The sequence below is a fragment of the Marmota marmota genome, unplaced genomic scaffold (genome assembly GCF_001458135.2).
Source record: "Marmota marmota marmota unplaced genomic scaffold, marMar, whole genome shotgun sequence".
NCBI classification, from domain to species: Eukaryota; Metazoa; Chordata; class Mammalia; order Rodentia; family Sciuridae; genus Marmota; species Marmota marmota.
This window is the reverse complement of record NW_026000103.1, coordinates 4,444,505-4,460,764: the sequence shown is the minus strand read 5'-3', so window position 1 is coordinate 4,460,764 and position 16,260 is coordinate 4,444,505. Positions and strand designations below refer to the sequence as shown.

Sequence of the window (16,260 nt, the reverse complement as noted above, 5' to 3'; positions counted from 1 at the left end):
CAGATAAATATTTTAATCCTTTCCTTACAGAATGTGGGGCAACCCAATCCTATGTATGCCATTGACTTATAGGAAAAATTTCTCTAATTTTAGGACCACACCCAGTACTCCTAAAAGTGGATGGGCATGGAAATGCAATACTTAAGTTTCCAAAGAAGTAGAGATGTCTGTCACAGATAGCATCTCTCTCCTGACCCTTTATTTAAGAAGTCATCTTGTTACTGTCCACTTAATAGCTGGAGAGGGCATCTGGAGACAGTCTGGAGCTTCCCAAAGACACAGTAGGTGTGCATATGGGCTTGTGTGCTCTGAGGAGAAAGGAGGAACAAGGGAGGGAGGGCTGGGAGAGAGGGAGAGAGTGGCAGGAGATGGTTGTGAATGTGTGTGTACATCAGGGGACTTGGTGGGAAAGCCTAGCCCTTGTACTCAATTTCCCCTTCACCGGGGATAAACAGGCAATTACGCATCCTTTTATATTTGATGGCCAAGTGCTGAAGTGGAAAGCACACTATTAGTTTGTGTCCCTTCAGGGCCAGGGCAATAAGTAGCCAGGAGAGCTGGGGCTGAAGCAGAGAGGGTGTTGTCTGCTGTTAGTGTGACAGTCTTGTCAGCAGCATTCACATTACTGGAAGGTAATAAAGTGACAAGTAAGTTATTAGAAAGATATGAGGTGAAATTGAACTGAAGCTTCTCCCTGCTCAGCCCTGGCTTCTTCCTTTCCTCTTTTGTAATGGTCCACTATTTGTTACAAACTGAGCCTTGTCCTGATACCCTATATAAAAAAGATTTTTTTTCCTTGCAGTAAAGGTCAAATGAATTTACAACAACATTTTGGAGAAGAAGAATAAAGATAGTTTTACGACAACTATAGTGTGTTGCTTCAAAAATATATATAGCATTATAATGAATAATAATGCTGATCCAATTCAGTGTACTTGTAAAATTGCTTAGTTTTTTTTTAAACCCTGTTATTAGGCATTTGGATTTTTCAACAAATGCCCAAAAGATAGTATTTGACATCCAGTTATTGCAAAATGACTGTAAAAAAGCATTTTGTGCAAAATGTGGGAAGAACGAGATGATCAAAGAACCTGAGGGAAGATATGTATTGGGGCAAAAGTGAGGGTCAGTTTTACAGATGGATTTACATGAATAATGCTCTTTGACAACTATCATTACAGTGAGCAACTTTCCAACTTCAAGGAAATGCTGAAATGAGTCTGGGACAGATAAAATATGGTCCTAACAGTAACATAAGTAAGCATAGTTTAGCTCTGAGGGAAAACAAAAACAGAGGCTACTTATATTCCTGGTAGGACAGTGAGTGAGCTCCTGTTTTGATCAAATGATCATCAGCCAACTAGTGTTAAAACCACGGCTTTGTGCGTTGCTATAGTGGCAAGAAAAAGTAGTGATGAGGGAAGATTCGCGCTGGCACCACTCAAACCTACTGTTCCTCTCATTATGATGAGAAATAGGTCTCACCACTAGTCTTTTTTAGAACCTAGGTGACTGATTGAATCTTTTTACTCCCCAAGGGACTCTGGCATCACTTCCAACCCAAAACAATTCACAAGTAAACCCAAATCCCCCAGTTGCCTTTGTTGGCTCCCATGAACCCTAAGGAACTTTCCTAGCCCAAACAGCTGTCCTCATTCCCTTCCCCAGATGTGGTCAGTGACTCACCTGCTGTAGACCATGGCATCTATAATATTGTCACCCACTGCTAGGTACAGCTGTACCAGACTTTCCGCTTACACATTTCCAGTGCAGTAACTATTTTCTTTTCCACCTACCCCAAACTAGAGCAGGTCTCAACCCTCTACTTCATCTTACTTACTTTTTGATGGAAAAACAGTGATCCCTCCAGTCTTTTTGGCATGTGCCTTTTACACGCCCTCCTTACTCATTTAGATCCCTCCTGTTAAAAACGAAGAATGAGACGGAAAAGCAAGACCCCCTAAGACATTCCAAGTTCAAGGGAAGGTGATTTAAAAAAAAATAGTAAGTAAGATCTGTCTAACTTTGAAGAGCTCTTGGGAAAAGGGTGTGCTCGAGATGAGAGCGAATCCCCTAGTGACTCCTGATGGCAGGTGTAGTGTGTCTTGTGACAGTGGATTCTATTTACTATTAGTCAATCTAACCCGATGCTGCAGACCAGACATAAGTTAGGACTGCTCGGGTCAAGATGTTAGCAGCAGCAACGTGTCCATCTCAATCTGGTTACTAGCTTCTTTATATTGTCATTACTGAGTGCCCCTGGTCTCATTTGCTGGGCACACATCTAGACATGAACAAAGGCAGTGGGGGAGAAAGGTCACACTTTATTTGGTGGGAAATTAGTTGCAGCGTCTTCTGAGGAAGATGAGGAAGGGTACCTCTGGGCCAGCCCATTCTCCACATTGTCAGAGTTTTTCTGGAGGGCAGGGGAACAATATATACATAAACACTGGTTAACCAGTTAAGCACCTTCTTCCTCTTACTGGAAGGACCTGGAAATTCATGACCAATGAAATCACACTGCAAGGACAGTGGCACCACGGTGCTAAAACAATGTTTGTTTGTTTTTAAAATGCTTGTCATATTGAAAAGCAAAACATTTACACCATCCAACCTTAAAAAAGCCATCAGACTGAACAGGGCATCTGAGTGAGACCTGAAATGAAGTACATCTGGTTGACTTATTTAACTAGCATGACTGGCAGAACTAAGACGATCAAGCTTTGTATCACATTTTAAAAACCAAATTACTTATTATCTATCCCTTTTCTTCTTCTCTCTTTCTTCCCCCTCCACAGCATGCAGATATTCCCAAAGTGGACCAAGTCTTTCTTGTATTTACAAAAAACATAGTTTAAAATGATAAAAACAGTAAGTTTCAACATCAGCTAGAGAACATGCACAATAATACTGCCTTAATTTTGTACCTGTGACAAAACTCTGGCTAACATCAACCAAAAGCTGCTTGGATGAAAATGTATATTTCTATTAATTTTCAGCCAGCATAAAATGGATGTAGCAAGAGAGAAACTGTTTAACAAGAAACTCCCATGAAAAAAAGTGGTAGGAATGGGCAAAGAGGAAGAGCTCAATGATTTAAACGCTGATCTCTTTATCCTTCCCATTTGCACATAAGCCTCGGGACTACCACCTTAAGTAGAATTGCAATTCAGTCACAACCCTGCACCCAGGCATACCCAGGAACATGCCACACGTGGGACTACAGTAATTGTACACTTTAGATTTTACAATTTTATGCACAACATCCATCCACTCCCCTTGTCCTTTATAAGCAAACAAGCTTTATATTGGAAAATGCTATTTACTTGTTTTGAAGGCCGCCATAACAATTGGGCACTGGAGGCACAATAGTAGCAGCAAATAGGGGAGATACTTAAAAAGTGCCAGCTGCCCCAGGACTTACTGCCATTTCTCTGACAAAGAAAAAAAAAAGGTGAACACATTCATGTCAATAAGGGAAATTTTGCTTCTAGAATCACATTACTTTTTTCCGAACTGGCTATAGCCATTCACCTGGTTTGTGGGAAGCAACATAAAGTTGTTCTGAGCCTGGTCCATTTGGTGACATGACCTCCAGACAGCTATGCAATTCACTCATTAGGGCTACCTGACTTTTTACTTGACATTAAACTAAACAGACTAAAGGCTGACTTTGTACAGATGAGTTCTGATATCTCAACAAAGAGTGTAACTTTTTTTAAAAGTTGCTGAAATTCAAAGGTGTATTAATTTCCATTAAAATAGGTGTAATTTCGTCTATGCACTCCAAAAGCCAGAGTTGCCATAATCTTTTGTTGGGATTCTAAAAATATTTTCCACCCATGTTGAATCTAGTCATTCGGTAATGGGGCAACAACGCAATACACAGAATGCTAAGAGGACTAAAATGTTTGCAAACAAACGTTCATTATTCTGGTTCAATCTTTAACAAACATACTGTACAGAGTCTTATAAGGTATAAAACAAAGGAAAACATCTCTGTCTATTCAATTTAACACAACACCAAAATAAAGCAATTAAGACTTTGGGGGAATTCAAAGGTACAAGAAAACAAAAACGGTTATTACTAATTCCTCAGCTTTTTACCGTAAACATTTGTCATTTAACAGACATAGTGTTTGATGTAGTTTCTTTTGTACTGCAAATACTTTTGGTCTTTCCTCACTGTAGAACAAATGAAGAATCAAACGAACCCCATAGCATCCTCCCCAGCATCCTCAGAAGGAGGCAAAAAGATAAAGCTCCTAGATATATCTAGCTTATCTTTAAAAATCTATTGTTTCTGAATTTTTCACAAATAAAAATACTGAATCCCCAACGAATGGTGCTTATTTTTGGAAACAATAAATACTGTGAGGTACAATAAATCCTACAGGAATAATAATAACAGAAACATATTAACAGTTTCCTTTGGCAAATTTAACGGAAGTGAATGCTGATGTGAACACAGAAAAAAATAATTACAGAACATAGGAAAAATGGAAATGACATGAAACATTGAAATGAAGGGGTATTTATAACTTTTAGACAGATGGGAGAAATGTTTGAGGCCATTAAATGCAAAATAAGAAATACATTCTCTTTATATTGTGTATTGTTTGACAAACTATTCCTTGTTTAATGTCACCCCCTCCCCATTTAAAAGAAAAAAAGAAAGAAAGAAAGACAACAGTCTGCAGTCCATACTCTTAATAATTTTGGCTGCAGACTGAACTTGAGTAAATATCATCATTTAGTCAGTATGTTGTGGTAGCTCAGGCTGCCGATGTGGTTAACCAGCTCAGGCAACATGTGTAAACATCGGAAACAGAACAAAACAAAACAAAACAAAACAAAAGTTAGGAGCAGACCCCCTCCCCCCCACCCCCACTCTCTATTGCTTGGTTTCAGGCTTGCTTTCATTTTCTCTGACAAATTTGTGTGGGGAAACAAAACACTACACAGTGAGATCCTATCTCAACCCCCCTTCCTCTGCCTTTCGGAAGGAGTGTTGCTCAATTCAAGTTTAGCATGTGTTCTCAGAGCTTCCAAGTACTGCTGCTGTTAAACAGCCTTTGATTTTGTCTATCAAACAGGCCTGAATCGTAGCACTACTGCAGAATTTGCCACAAATGAGACGGCCATACAACAGACCAATCCAGTTTAGACTGACTTTCTTTTCAAAGGATAAGGGTTAGGGCCTTGGAAAGGAGTGTTCAACTCTATTACTGCATTCAGCTTTGTTCCATAGTGAGTAATTTGGGCTTTTGTATCCTGAAATATTATCCTGCCTCTAAAGAAAAAATGCCTTGGCTGATTCACACCACATAATTTTGTTTTCCTTTTATGTAATTTAACATATAAGCAAGAAGGATGCAATGTTGATTCTAATAACATTCAGCACTTGAAAGAATCACCAAGTGTTTTTTTTTCAAAGCGGTTTTCTGGTGGCCGACAAATTGGCCTGTGGTTATGTTGAGTGACTAATTGTATTTTCTTTTCTGGAAACTTGTGCAAAGTTGGCAGTTTTGTGTTAACACTAATACTTTTGTTTGGCATTTGTGCCCTATACTGACCAGACCATTTTTATACAAGTGGATTTTTTAAAAAAGACACTTACTGAAGTATGGCAATAGTTTAAAAAAAAAAAAAGAAGCCTGGATATTACACATCCCCTTGTAGTGTATGATAAAAAGTGCATGACTGGATTTACGTACTAGTACAGGACATTTTAAAAAATCAGATCTGTGCTGTAAAGCATGCCAGCACCTCTTTATCACTATATCTAACAGGTAGTAAAAACAAGACCATGTTTTTTTTTTTTTAAAAAAATGTGCATTAATGCTAACATAAATGAATAGAGCTAGCCAGCAAACTATTTTTCTCCTGCATATCTAACAGCTGGATGTAACTGTAAAAATTAAACAAAAGAGTTAAACGACCATCAATACAATTGTTTTACATCATTGGCCTCTCAAGGCTAAATATTTACAGGTGAATCTGCCATGCTTTAATTGAAGATTCTCTCAAAACCTTAAAGTTCACAAAAGACAACTATAAGAAGTTCCTTTTTGTTTCTTTTTTCTTTTTTCCCTTTTATTTTTTTGCAGGCAACAGTCATGGGTACAACAAATTGTCTCTTTGGAGAAGACCAAAAATTATTCTATCAAAATTGGGGCTAGTTGCACGCTCTGTGTGTGTGTATGTGTTTAAAGGGGCACTCTGTTTTCACCCCCGAATTAAAGATCGCATCCCTTTCCCAAAACTATAAAGGAAAAAGAAAAAATTCAAAAGCACCTAGTGTTTATCTTTTTATCTAAAGAAAAGAAAATGTGCGTATGTGTGTGTATGTAGACACAGAGGCATACACATGTGCACACACATATACACCCCCGCCACGTAGGTAAGCGCACACTGACTATGGCAGTTCAAAGATGTAGGCCATCTGGTGAGAGCTGGCATTTGTAGTGTCCGTTCTGGGACTAATCTATTGAAGTGAAGGGAATGTTTTTGTGGAGATTAGGGTTCTGACTGTGCCGGTTTCGGCTTCGCACAGAGGAAAACATCATATTGCAACCAGGGACTTTGCACTTGTGCATCTCTCGCAAATGCACAGTTTTGTAGTGCACCCTCAGTGTCCCCTTGTTGCTGTACATTTTGTGGCAAATGTTGCACATGATCCCACCATTGCTCCCAGACAAGCTGCTGAACATAAGAGATCCTGAAACTTCAGCCCCTAGACTCCCAGGGAGGGTGGGGGCCTCAGCCTTGTGTGCAGACTCCCCACTGTCACTCGCCCCATCAATGTCGTCGAGAAGAATCCCCTCATCGCTGCCTGCATCGGATTCTCTGGAGGAATGGATGCTGCTGCTGGACTGGAGGCTGGAGGTGGTGCTCAGATCAAGGACCATGTAGTCCTCGGCCATGCTTCTCCCATACCCGTTAAGGTGGGAGTCTTCAGTCCCAGCGGGAGAGGAGGCATCTTCCCTGACATCGAGCCCCAAGGGGTGCTGGGCACCATAGATCTTCACTAAAAATTCATCCCGGAGGTCCTTGCTAAGGGAAGGCTGCGACGAGTCCAGGCCTATGTCATCGAGTTCTTTGGTCAACAGTTTACGATGCAGATTTATGTTGGCACTGTGTCTAGGAAAACAAGAGGGAAGGGGGGTAGGTATACAGGGAGCGGGGAGGGTGAGAAAAGGGAGAGCACTTTAAAATAAATTCAGCTTTCACAAGGCATCAAATAAGCACATTCATTCCTAATTACACCATTATAAAAGCAAGCATTTCCCTACATCCTCAGGATTGGGAGTAAGTGGCGGTGGTGGGAGGTGCAATAAGGGTAACTTTCCATTAACGTAATTTTCATGAGAGAGTAAAATTCTTAAATGGTAGGATGGATGCAAACCCATGCACCCTTTTCTAATGATTGTTCTGATACTGTTAATATGTGGCAGCATCAGCTGCAGAGGACCTCACTGCAGAACTTTTAGGAAATATACATTTAAGTAGGATTAAAGAATGGAAACTTTGTGCTTGTCTAAGTGGAAAAGTTTAAATTTACCTAAAAAAACAAAACAAAACAAAAAGCCCCCTGCTCTTTCTTAATACAGAAAACTCTATCCATTTAGAAATATTAAAAAGCACATTTCTTAGAGTAAAATGGTCTAGATAATTTAGGTTTAACTTCAAAAAATAATGGAATCCTGCCCCCCCCGCCACTGGGAATTGAGTCAGTGTCTTGGGCATTCTAAGAAAGTGCTCCACCACTGAGCTACATCCCCAGCCCTTTTAACAGTTTTATTGTGAGACAGGGTCTTACAAAGGTTGCTCAAGCTGACATCAAATTTGCAACCCTCCTGCCTCGGCCTCCTGAGTAGCTGGATTACAGGCTTGTGCCAAAAAGCCCAGCCATTCAAATTTTAAATAAGAAAAAAATATGGCCCAATAGATTAGTAATTTGAAGTATACTAAAGACTGTCTTTAATAACATAAATCCCTTTTCTCGAATGATTAGGGATCCCGGTTAAATGTAAAGACAGAATGAGCTTGGAAACTGCTACTTTTAGTGCTGAATGTTTTTATCAAATAATTCTACTTTAAACTTTTTAATTGAACTATTTTTTAAAATACAACCCACCCACCCTTTAAAAGAAATCACACTAAACAAGAGAAAAAAAAAAAAACCCAAAAGGACAAAATTAAAACACAATAAGTACAAAAAAATTATCAAGCACAACAAGAACATAAAATCCCTCTATTTCAACAACTAGATCCCACGCTATTTAGACAAGCAAAACTTTTACTCCATTCACTGAGTACTTTGCTTGTGTAAAAAGAGATAATATTTGTCCCAAAGCATCCAGAGGGACATCATGATTTACAAAGTCTGATATGTTATTATCTCTCTGAAAACAATGCCTTTGTATTTACATCCCCCATTTATTTTTAAAGTGCCCTTGGGCATATACCTCTCTCCACCTGCAAAGGCTCAGATGTTTGACAAGTACCTAAATTGAACACTACCCTTCCAAAAATAAACTGATAAACAGGCAAATAGGCTTCTCAATGCTGGTGGAAGCTCTACTTCATGGAGAAGTCATCATGAAAATAGAAATGGCCTAAATGGCCAGCATACAGTTCAAAAGACCTTCTGGTTATAATTAAAAAGTATGGATGATCAAAAGAAGTCACTCCATTTGGTGACAGGCATGGCTGACATTTCTGAGATGGTTGAGAGGTATGTGCCACAGAGACAAGAAAGGTGGGACAGCCCTTCTCCACCCTTCCACACAAGACAATATATAGCACTTGGATTTAAGGGTAGAGGGGCAGCAGCCCTCTCCACACTGCACTTGGGAAGGCTGAGCTTACCTTGTGATAATAAGATCAGCTTTCTAATCTTTTGCTAAATCGATCACAAAAGAAAGCAAGAATGAGAGACAGAGAGAGAGAGAAAGAGGGAGAAAGAGAGAGAGAGAAAACAAATTCACATTCTAGACATCTGGTTTAAAAAAAAACTTAAACAATAAAATAGGGATTTAAAATGTTCTGATCACAACATTATTTTCTGTCATAAGCGATCATCTCATACGCTGTCTTGATGATTTTCAGATCAGCTGCATAATCCAAAAATCATAAATCAAATTAAGATAAACCAAATTCACAGCATCATCATCATCATCATCCATAAATGAGTTCCGAACAGATGCATGCAGTGTGGGTATGTGAATGATAAACAGAAGTTGTCCCCACGGTCCCAGCTCTGACACAGTCCTCCCTGTTTCCTTGGTGTCAGATGGCAGATGACTCCAAGTGCAGATGCTAAGCAGAGTGCAGGAAATGCCTACTGTGAAGTCTTTACTATGACATGTGGGTAGGGCACCACCAGGGTTATAACAAGAATGTGGGACCAGAGTTACACTGTGTACTATTATTCTATTGATCCTGCAATCTGCCAACTATAAAGAGCTCATGTATTCCTACCTCCCCCCCATTTATTACTGTTAACACCCTCTCCCTTTCTTAATTTCACAAACACACATTTTGTGATGACTGTAATCTAGAACTCTGTGTTGTTTCTCACACATCTGCAGTTACCACTTCCTAGGTTCACTGCTGAGAAAACAGCAGCCAGACACACAGCAGTCACATTGAGACACACTGAATGAGGAAGAATAAATTAACATTGACAAAGGACACACTGATCACCCAGATGGACACCTCTTTCCTAAGATGACTTGTGAAATCACACATCTCCACCGCTATGTTACCAGGAAGAGATTTTCTCTTCATTTCTCACTTATAGCAGTAGAAATCTGTAATCTAATTAGATGATGTACCAGCCCTCAATATCTGTCAACCAAACGATGTGCAGAAATGTGTGGACAAGCTCTGGCACTCTGCTCAACAGTGTCCCTTTTCCGCTGTCAGCAGTACTGTTGGCCTCTGCTAATATAATTACATTGACTTTTATTCAATTAAGTGCCATCCCTCGCTTAGAAAAAAAAAAAGCTACTTTATCAATTGATTCAGGTGTAATGCAATAATAAAGATGAACTCATGGCAGTGCATTAGCTCTCCTGTTCATAACTTCAGTACACGGGTTCATTCATGGTAGTCGATTTCCATTATGCAACCACAGTTCAAGAGAATTGATTCTTTTATGTTCATTTCTTAATCTATTTCATTTTTGTTTAATAATCCTCCTAAATGCCATATGCAAAACACTTGAAGTGGGGTTGGGAAGAGCAGGCTGTGGAAAGCCGGCTGGCTCACTCTCAGGATACTACTGGAGTGGGGAAAAGGGCAGCCAGGCAAGGAGGGAAAGAGGAGAGTGCTGATCCCTCAACAGGTTAGGATCTGGTTTCCACAGCAAAATGGACAGAAGGAAGGCAGCACTTGACTTTAACACAGACCTATTGTTGGGACTCTCCAGTCAGTCAATCCAAACCATTTAACTGTCATAAAATACTGTCCTCAGGAGACCCAAAGACCCAGGGTTAATAGCAATTTGAAGAATATTACCCGTTCATTTGGATCAGCAAAACTGCAGAGGTGAAAAGAAAGGGAAGATGAAAGGAATACAGAAAGAACTCTCACCTACCGACAACCAGATGTAGCCAGAAGGGTATCCTAAAGGGGAAGAGGGGCAGAGGGTGCTGGGCTCAGGGAAGTGTTGGACATGACAACTGGAAAAAGGAATCCATGAAGCAACCCATTCTGAGTTCTCTAGGGAGAGTGAGTTTTTTCTAGAAATAAATTTAGCATCCTGAATATTTATCTTCAGCAAAGAAGGAGGAATAAGCATCAACAAAAATCTAGACTGAGTTAGAACTTCTTGTATTTTATAAGAATGTGAACAGTATAAAAGCTGTTTCTATTTGCTCTGATTAGGTAGATGACACAGATAAATAGAAGCAAATTCCTCTGGAGGGGGAAAACAAAAGGTTGAGGTGGAGAGAGAAAATGGTATAAAGCGTAAAGATTGACAGGACGGTCCAAAATTTAGCCCCAAGAAGGTTACTTTCAAGAATCAGAACTAAGTCAAATCAACCTCGAGTGTCCTGAAGATCAAGTAGAAAATTCTGCACGTCCAATAGATTTAAAAGCACCTTTATTTGTCTTCAATTCATAAAAGGCATAAGTCTTAAAGAAGCTTTTCCCAGAAAGTGCCCCAGGAGGGAAGAAGACAACAATCTCAAGGAGAAGCATGGTACAGGGAATTTAAGAAAAGACAGTGGTGACAAGGCAAAGGTTAATTCTGGGGCTACTAACACCCCAGTGTGGTACAGAGGAGGCTACACAATTAGGGCAAGAAAAAGCCCTCTAACTTGGGCTATGCTGAAATTCTGTATTCTTTCTACACTGTGAGTTTACCAAAAGCCTCAATAGAAGTTAAGATCATTAAAAAAAGCAAAAAAGTAATAAAGTTTTGAATTGGGTGGGAAGGCGTCAAAACCCAAACTTCTTTTTTTCTCATTTGACAGGCTGAGTGAAAGTCCTTTAACTGGACTGCAGTGAATTACCAGTCTTTTTTTTTTTTTTTTAATTGTTTGTTTGCTTCTCTGATGAAAACCTTACCATGCAACCACAGAAGGCATGAGATTCATCAAATGTAGTCAAGTAAATGCAAGTGCCTTTTAGAGAGGGAAAGTAAGTACCAGTTTTGGACTTCTCTTGGGTCTCTTTATCCACTTATTCAAAGGCCTAGTTTGACTTAGTGCAATGTTTCATAAAAACTAAAATTAAAAATAAGAGCAGTTTATTTAAACAAAAAGTGTTTTGAGTTTTTAAATTTGTCTTTGAGATACAGGAAGAGAACTGGGTTTTGTTTTCAAAGTCTCACAACTGAGTTAAGAAATTAGACTGTGGCAGTCAGAAATGGAATAGTGAATCAAGCTACAGCTTAATGAAATGTCCAACACTTAACTCTTAATTCAGTTTTGAGCCACTCTAAACTTAGTGAATTGAAATAAAACACTTGGTAATTAATAAGACCTTGGGTAAAATGGAATTGAGGTTCCACTTTGGATCAGATTTTGCCTTTATTTTCCTGCTTGACTCTAACATTCAAAACACACACGCACGCGTGCGCGCGCGCACACACACACACACACACACACACACACACTTCTCCAATGATACTGTCCAGAATGATAATGGTGATGCATACAGAGGAGTTACTGGTGTGTGTGTGTACACAGACATCACTCAGTATTCTGTTCCAGCACCCCCAAGATTTGTGGATGCTCAAGTCCCTTAGGTAAAAGGATGTAGTATCCTCATAAAGCCTACACATCTCCCCTGTATACTTTAAATCTTTTCTAGATTACTTATAATACTTAATATAATGCAAATGTCATGCAAATTGTTGTTGTACTGTATGATATAGGAAATGACAAGAAAAAAAGTCTGTGTTTAGTACAGACACAGTATTCTTTTACTCTTTTTGATCTGTGGTTAGTTGAATCTACAGATATGAAACTTGTGAATACAGTCAATTATATGTATATGTAAGTGTGTGTATATATACACACACATACATATATATATATATATATATATATATATATATATGGAGAGGGAAAATATATAGAAGAGAAATTTTTATCCAATCTGGGTAAATCTAGATGTCAGTTTTGAATAAATTGTGAAACTACTGAATCACCAGTATTCCTGAACAGAAAGGTAAATTTGCTATCCAAATTCACAGAAATGAAAAATCAAAACCTCTGCCCTTCATTAGTTCTCTTCTTATCTAGGTTGCTATAGCTCTATCTATTGTACTTACCTCAATGTTTTTGTATTACCAGTTATTAAGAGTGCTATGCATTCATCTCTGTGAATTAAATGACATTCTGACGATATCCATTTCTGCAAAACTAGTACTTGCTCAACTGGCTATTATTTAAGGGTTTTCTCTAGAAGGTCTGAACACGACCCCTTAGTTGGGGAAGAAAACTCAATATAGAATTCTAGTGGATAATTCTCAAAAACCCCCAAAGTAAGGAAATATATATCAAATGCAAGAAATAAAAGCTAAGCAAATTCTTGCAAATTAAAAGTATAAAATTCAGTCATTTCAATCCCTTTCAATATAAAACAAATCATTCATACTGGTCACGCAGACAGTTCCCTCTACATTCAAATTATTCACTTGAAGATAAGCTCCCACCAAACTCTTTAGGGGTTTAGCTAATTTACTGCACAGATACGGCACGTCTGTTGTAATAACAGGTAGGATGTATTGGGGTCGACCATTTATCAGAATTAGACTTCTTTTCTCAATTCACAGTGAATTATGCTGCCTACACGACTCCCCTCTCTCAGAGCCTGCCATCCCCTTACGGCCCCTAATGTGGCAGGCAAACAAAATTGACAGTCTCATCTTGTCAACAAGGGGCGATTCTCCTGAGAAGCCATTTAACTTTGCAGAGGAAGCAATGTATTAATGTGCTTGTCCCAGGAATGTTAATCATCTTCAAGCTTCCGATCTAACTTTGACGTGAACGAAATCACCAAATTTGTTTACTAAATGAATCGTAATATGCTAATAAGAAAGCATGACATATATGGAAAAGCCAAACAGATGGTTTGTTTACTCCACTTTGCAACTTTATAAATGTTGTAACTCTGAAGATGTTACTGAGAATTATTGGTTTGTTGGCAGAGGCAAACGTGTCTTTCGCATACTAAATCTGGCACTACAGTTAGAAAACAATTTGTCATTGCTGTGGAATGCATAAAAAATGTTAATGTAGCCTTGGCATTTGGGAAGGCAGATGGGTAGATGGAAAATGTGTATGTGGATGCTCAGGTTAAGTGCAGAATTGATATCCAACAGCCCTGTTCCTTAACTGTTTTACTTTTGAGTTGTAACTGACACATGGAGGCTTCTCCAGGGTGCTGATTATTCGATAGGTACCTGTTGCACTGTAATGTGAGATGAGTGTTACATTGTGAATAGGATCATGTTTTCACAGCATTTGGAAAATTTCTCAATCAGGCAGTTCATATGGTGCTCCGTTTACTACTATTGTTTGGTAAGAAAGAGCAAAGCTATGAGCCTGAACATCTTTTAAGGATTTACTGGGAAGAAATCTCTGCCATAATCTAAGTCTTCTATTTACTCTGGACAAACTAATTCTCGAGCCATCCATCCCTCATTTTATATTCTAACTGATATTATTTTGTAGTACAATCAGTATTATACTATGGCCTTATCCAGAACTGTGTGGAAAATAAAACTACTAAAAATACTTGGACAAAAGAATGAACATAATCTAATTTACACCTTAGTTTAAGTGATGTCAAAACTACCAGCTGAAAAATGAAACCTTCAGTTAATTAATGCACCTATGCCACTGAAAATTTCAATTTTTAGAAACATTCCAATGATTTTTTTTGAAGTTTATTTTACTTTTTGTTCATATAGGTATGGTTGGACATGCACAATTTTGCATTAAAGAGATGCTTATTTCTCCTGACACCCCCAGTGTCCTAGTCCTATGTACACGTATTTGTGGGATTTTGTGGTGTATCACCATATAGTACAGAACTTTTTACCCACCTGCAAAACAGAAATGAGAGAGCAAAGTGATCTAAAGAACCACTGCGTTCATCTTGCTGCTCAAGAATCACTTTGGAGCAAGAAACATTAGCAGCCATCCCAGCCTGGCGCTTATATCTCATTGGAAACATATCCTCATTCCTGACCAACAAAGAAAATTTCAATAAAGTACTTTTACTGGTTTAACAACGGTGAGCTCCTGGGATTGTCAAAGTGCTAAGCCTTTTCCAAGGAGAGAAGAAATCAGCAGCTCAAATATAATTAACCTTCCATTCTCGATGCAAACTGCCACGCACAGGAGCTCTGCAGTCTATTAGTGAAGTTATAATGGCCAACAGGCAGAAGCAAAATTGGTCAAAAAGTTGGCTGCTGCTGTCATATTTTTTGGAATTATGATTAATGGTACTAATAATGTGGATGATTACTGATATGTGTATCTCCAGCAGTTTATCATATTGCTCTGGCTGCCTACGTCCACAATAAACAGGATGCTATCATTTACCTCTTTATTGAAGGCAATCCTTCTCTTGAAGGAGCATATTCTAATTACTTCGTAATGTTTTATGTCTTAAACATTTTGCAGCTCTGGACCTTGCCAACTGCTTCGTGTCTACCATTGATTAATTACTGAATGTTTAATCAAAATTTAGAACCTAATGTAGCCATTTATGAGCACACCACAGTGCCAAAGTAGTTAGGCTCTGCTCCCAAGTTTGGAGAGTGTTGGGTTCAAAATCAAATCCCAGTCATGCAAGAGGATCCAAGAATTTCACCTTGGGTGCTCTGAGGTTGCCAATTCCATCTCTGCTGATGAATGGAAGGTAATCTAACTACAGGGTAAACAGCATCTCTACCTACCCTCTCGCCTCTGGATCTCCCTTTTCTTTTCCCCCAATTCCCTAATCCACAGAGCACCTCTGCTGGCTGCTTTAAGGTGTTCATGAACACCCGTTATGAGAACATAGTTTTGAAGTGGTTAAACAAGTGAAAAATAATTTTCTGGGACAAATACATAAGTTTTTTTTTTTAATGTGGATTTTTTATGGTACTGTCATACAACCATTCACCGTTGAAGTTAAGTGTTTTTTTAATACCATTACTGAACTGCTGAAATGGATGCTAATATAGCTTGGAGTGCTAATGTCAAGTCCTGGTAATAAAAAAGACAGACTGCTGAATGAAATAATTTCAAGTAAAAAATAGAACAAAAGTGCTCTCTCTCTTGCTCTCCACTTTTATTGAATTGGGACTGACTGAGCCAATTGCTTTAGAAGTCTGTAAAACACAATTACTAGTGAGCGAACTGACCCACCAGTGCCCCCTCAGTGACAGAGGAGACTAAAAAGGCAGCAGAGTTACAGCAGCCCCCCCTCAGCTGGCCATCAGGCCTCAAAGGCTTCCTTCTGAAGGCCTGTTGTTCTTAGTGCCCAAATTTGTCTAATTTTACTTACAAAATCTTGTGATTTCCCATCAATGTGATAAAGTAACTTCATACATCACTTTCCAAGATGAAGATGTCTCTTCTGGCAATTAAGGATGATCTGTCTTTTGATATTCTTATTTATGTGGGTGTTTATGTATAAACACACATATACATTATGTGGGTGCATTTAGATTAGACTGTTAGCATAATTTCTGCATGACTGGTCATAATTCAGATTGATATATGCAATAGCAAAACTGAGGCA

General features: G+C 38.8%; 1 protein-coding gene across 13 annotated transcripts in view; it reads right to left on the bottom strand.

Moving 5' to 3' along the window:
* Window positions 1–6,074: 6,074 nt before the first annotated feature.
* Bnc2 (basonuclin 2) overlaps window positions 6,075–16,260 on the bottom strand; it is a 385,553-nt gene continuing 375,367 nt past the window's right edge. For 10 of the 13 annotated variants that reach the window (XM_048783916.1, XM_048783917.1, XM_048783911.1 and 7 more), the window contains one exon: window positions 6,075–7,143. In XM_048783916.1, the coding sequence (XP_048639873.1) occupies window positions 6,483–7,143 (661 nt within the window). In that variant the 3' untranslated portion in view covers window positions 6,075–6,482. Of the gene's footprint in view, window positions 7,144–8,874; window positions 8,909–16,260 lie in introns of all 13 variants that reach the window. The other 3 variants (XM_048783923.1, XM_048783913.1, XM_048783922.1) reach the window with 3 other exon arrangements.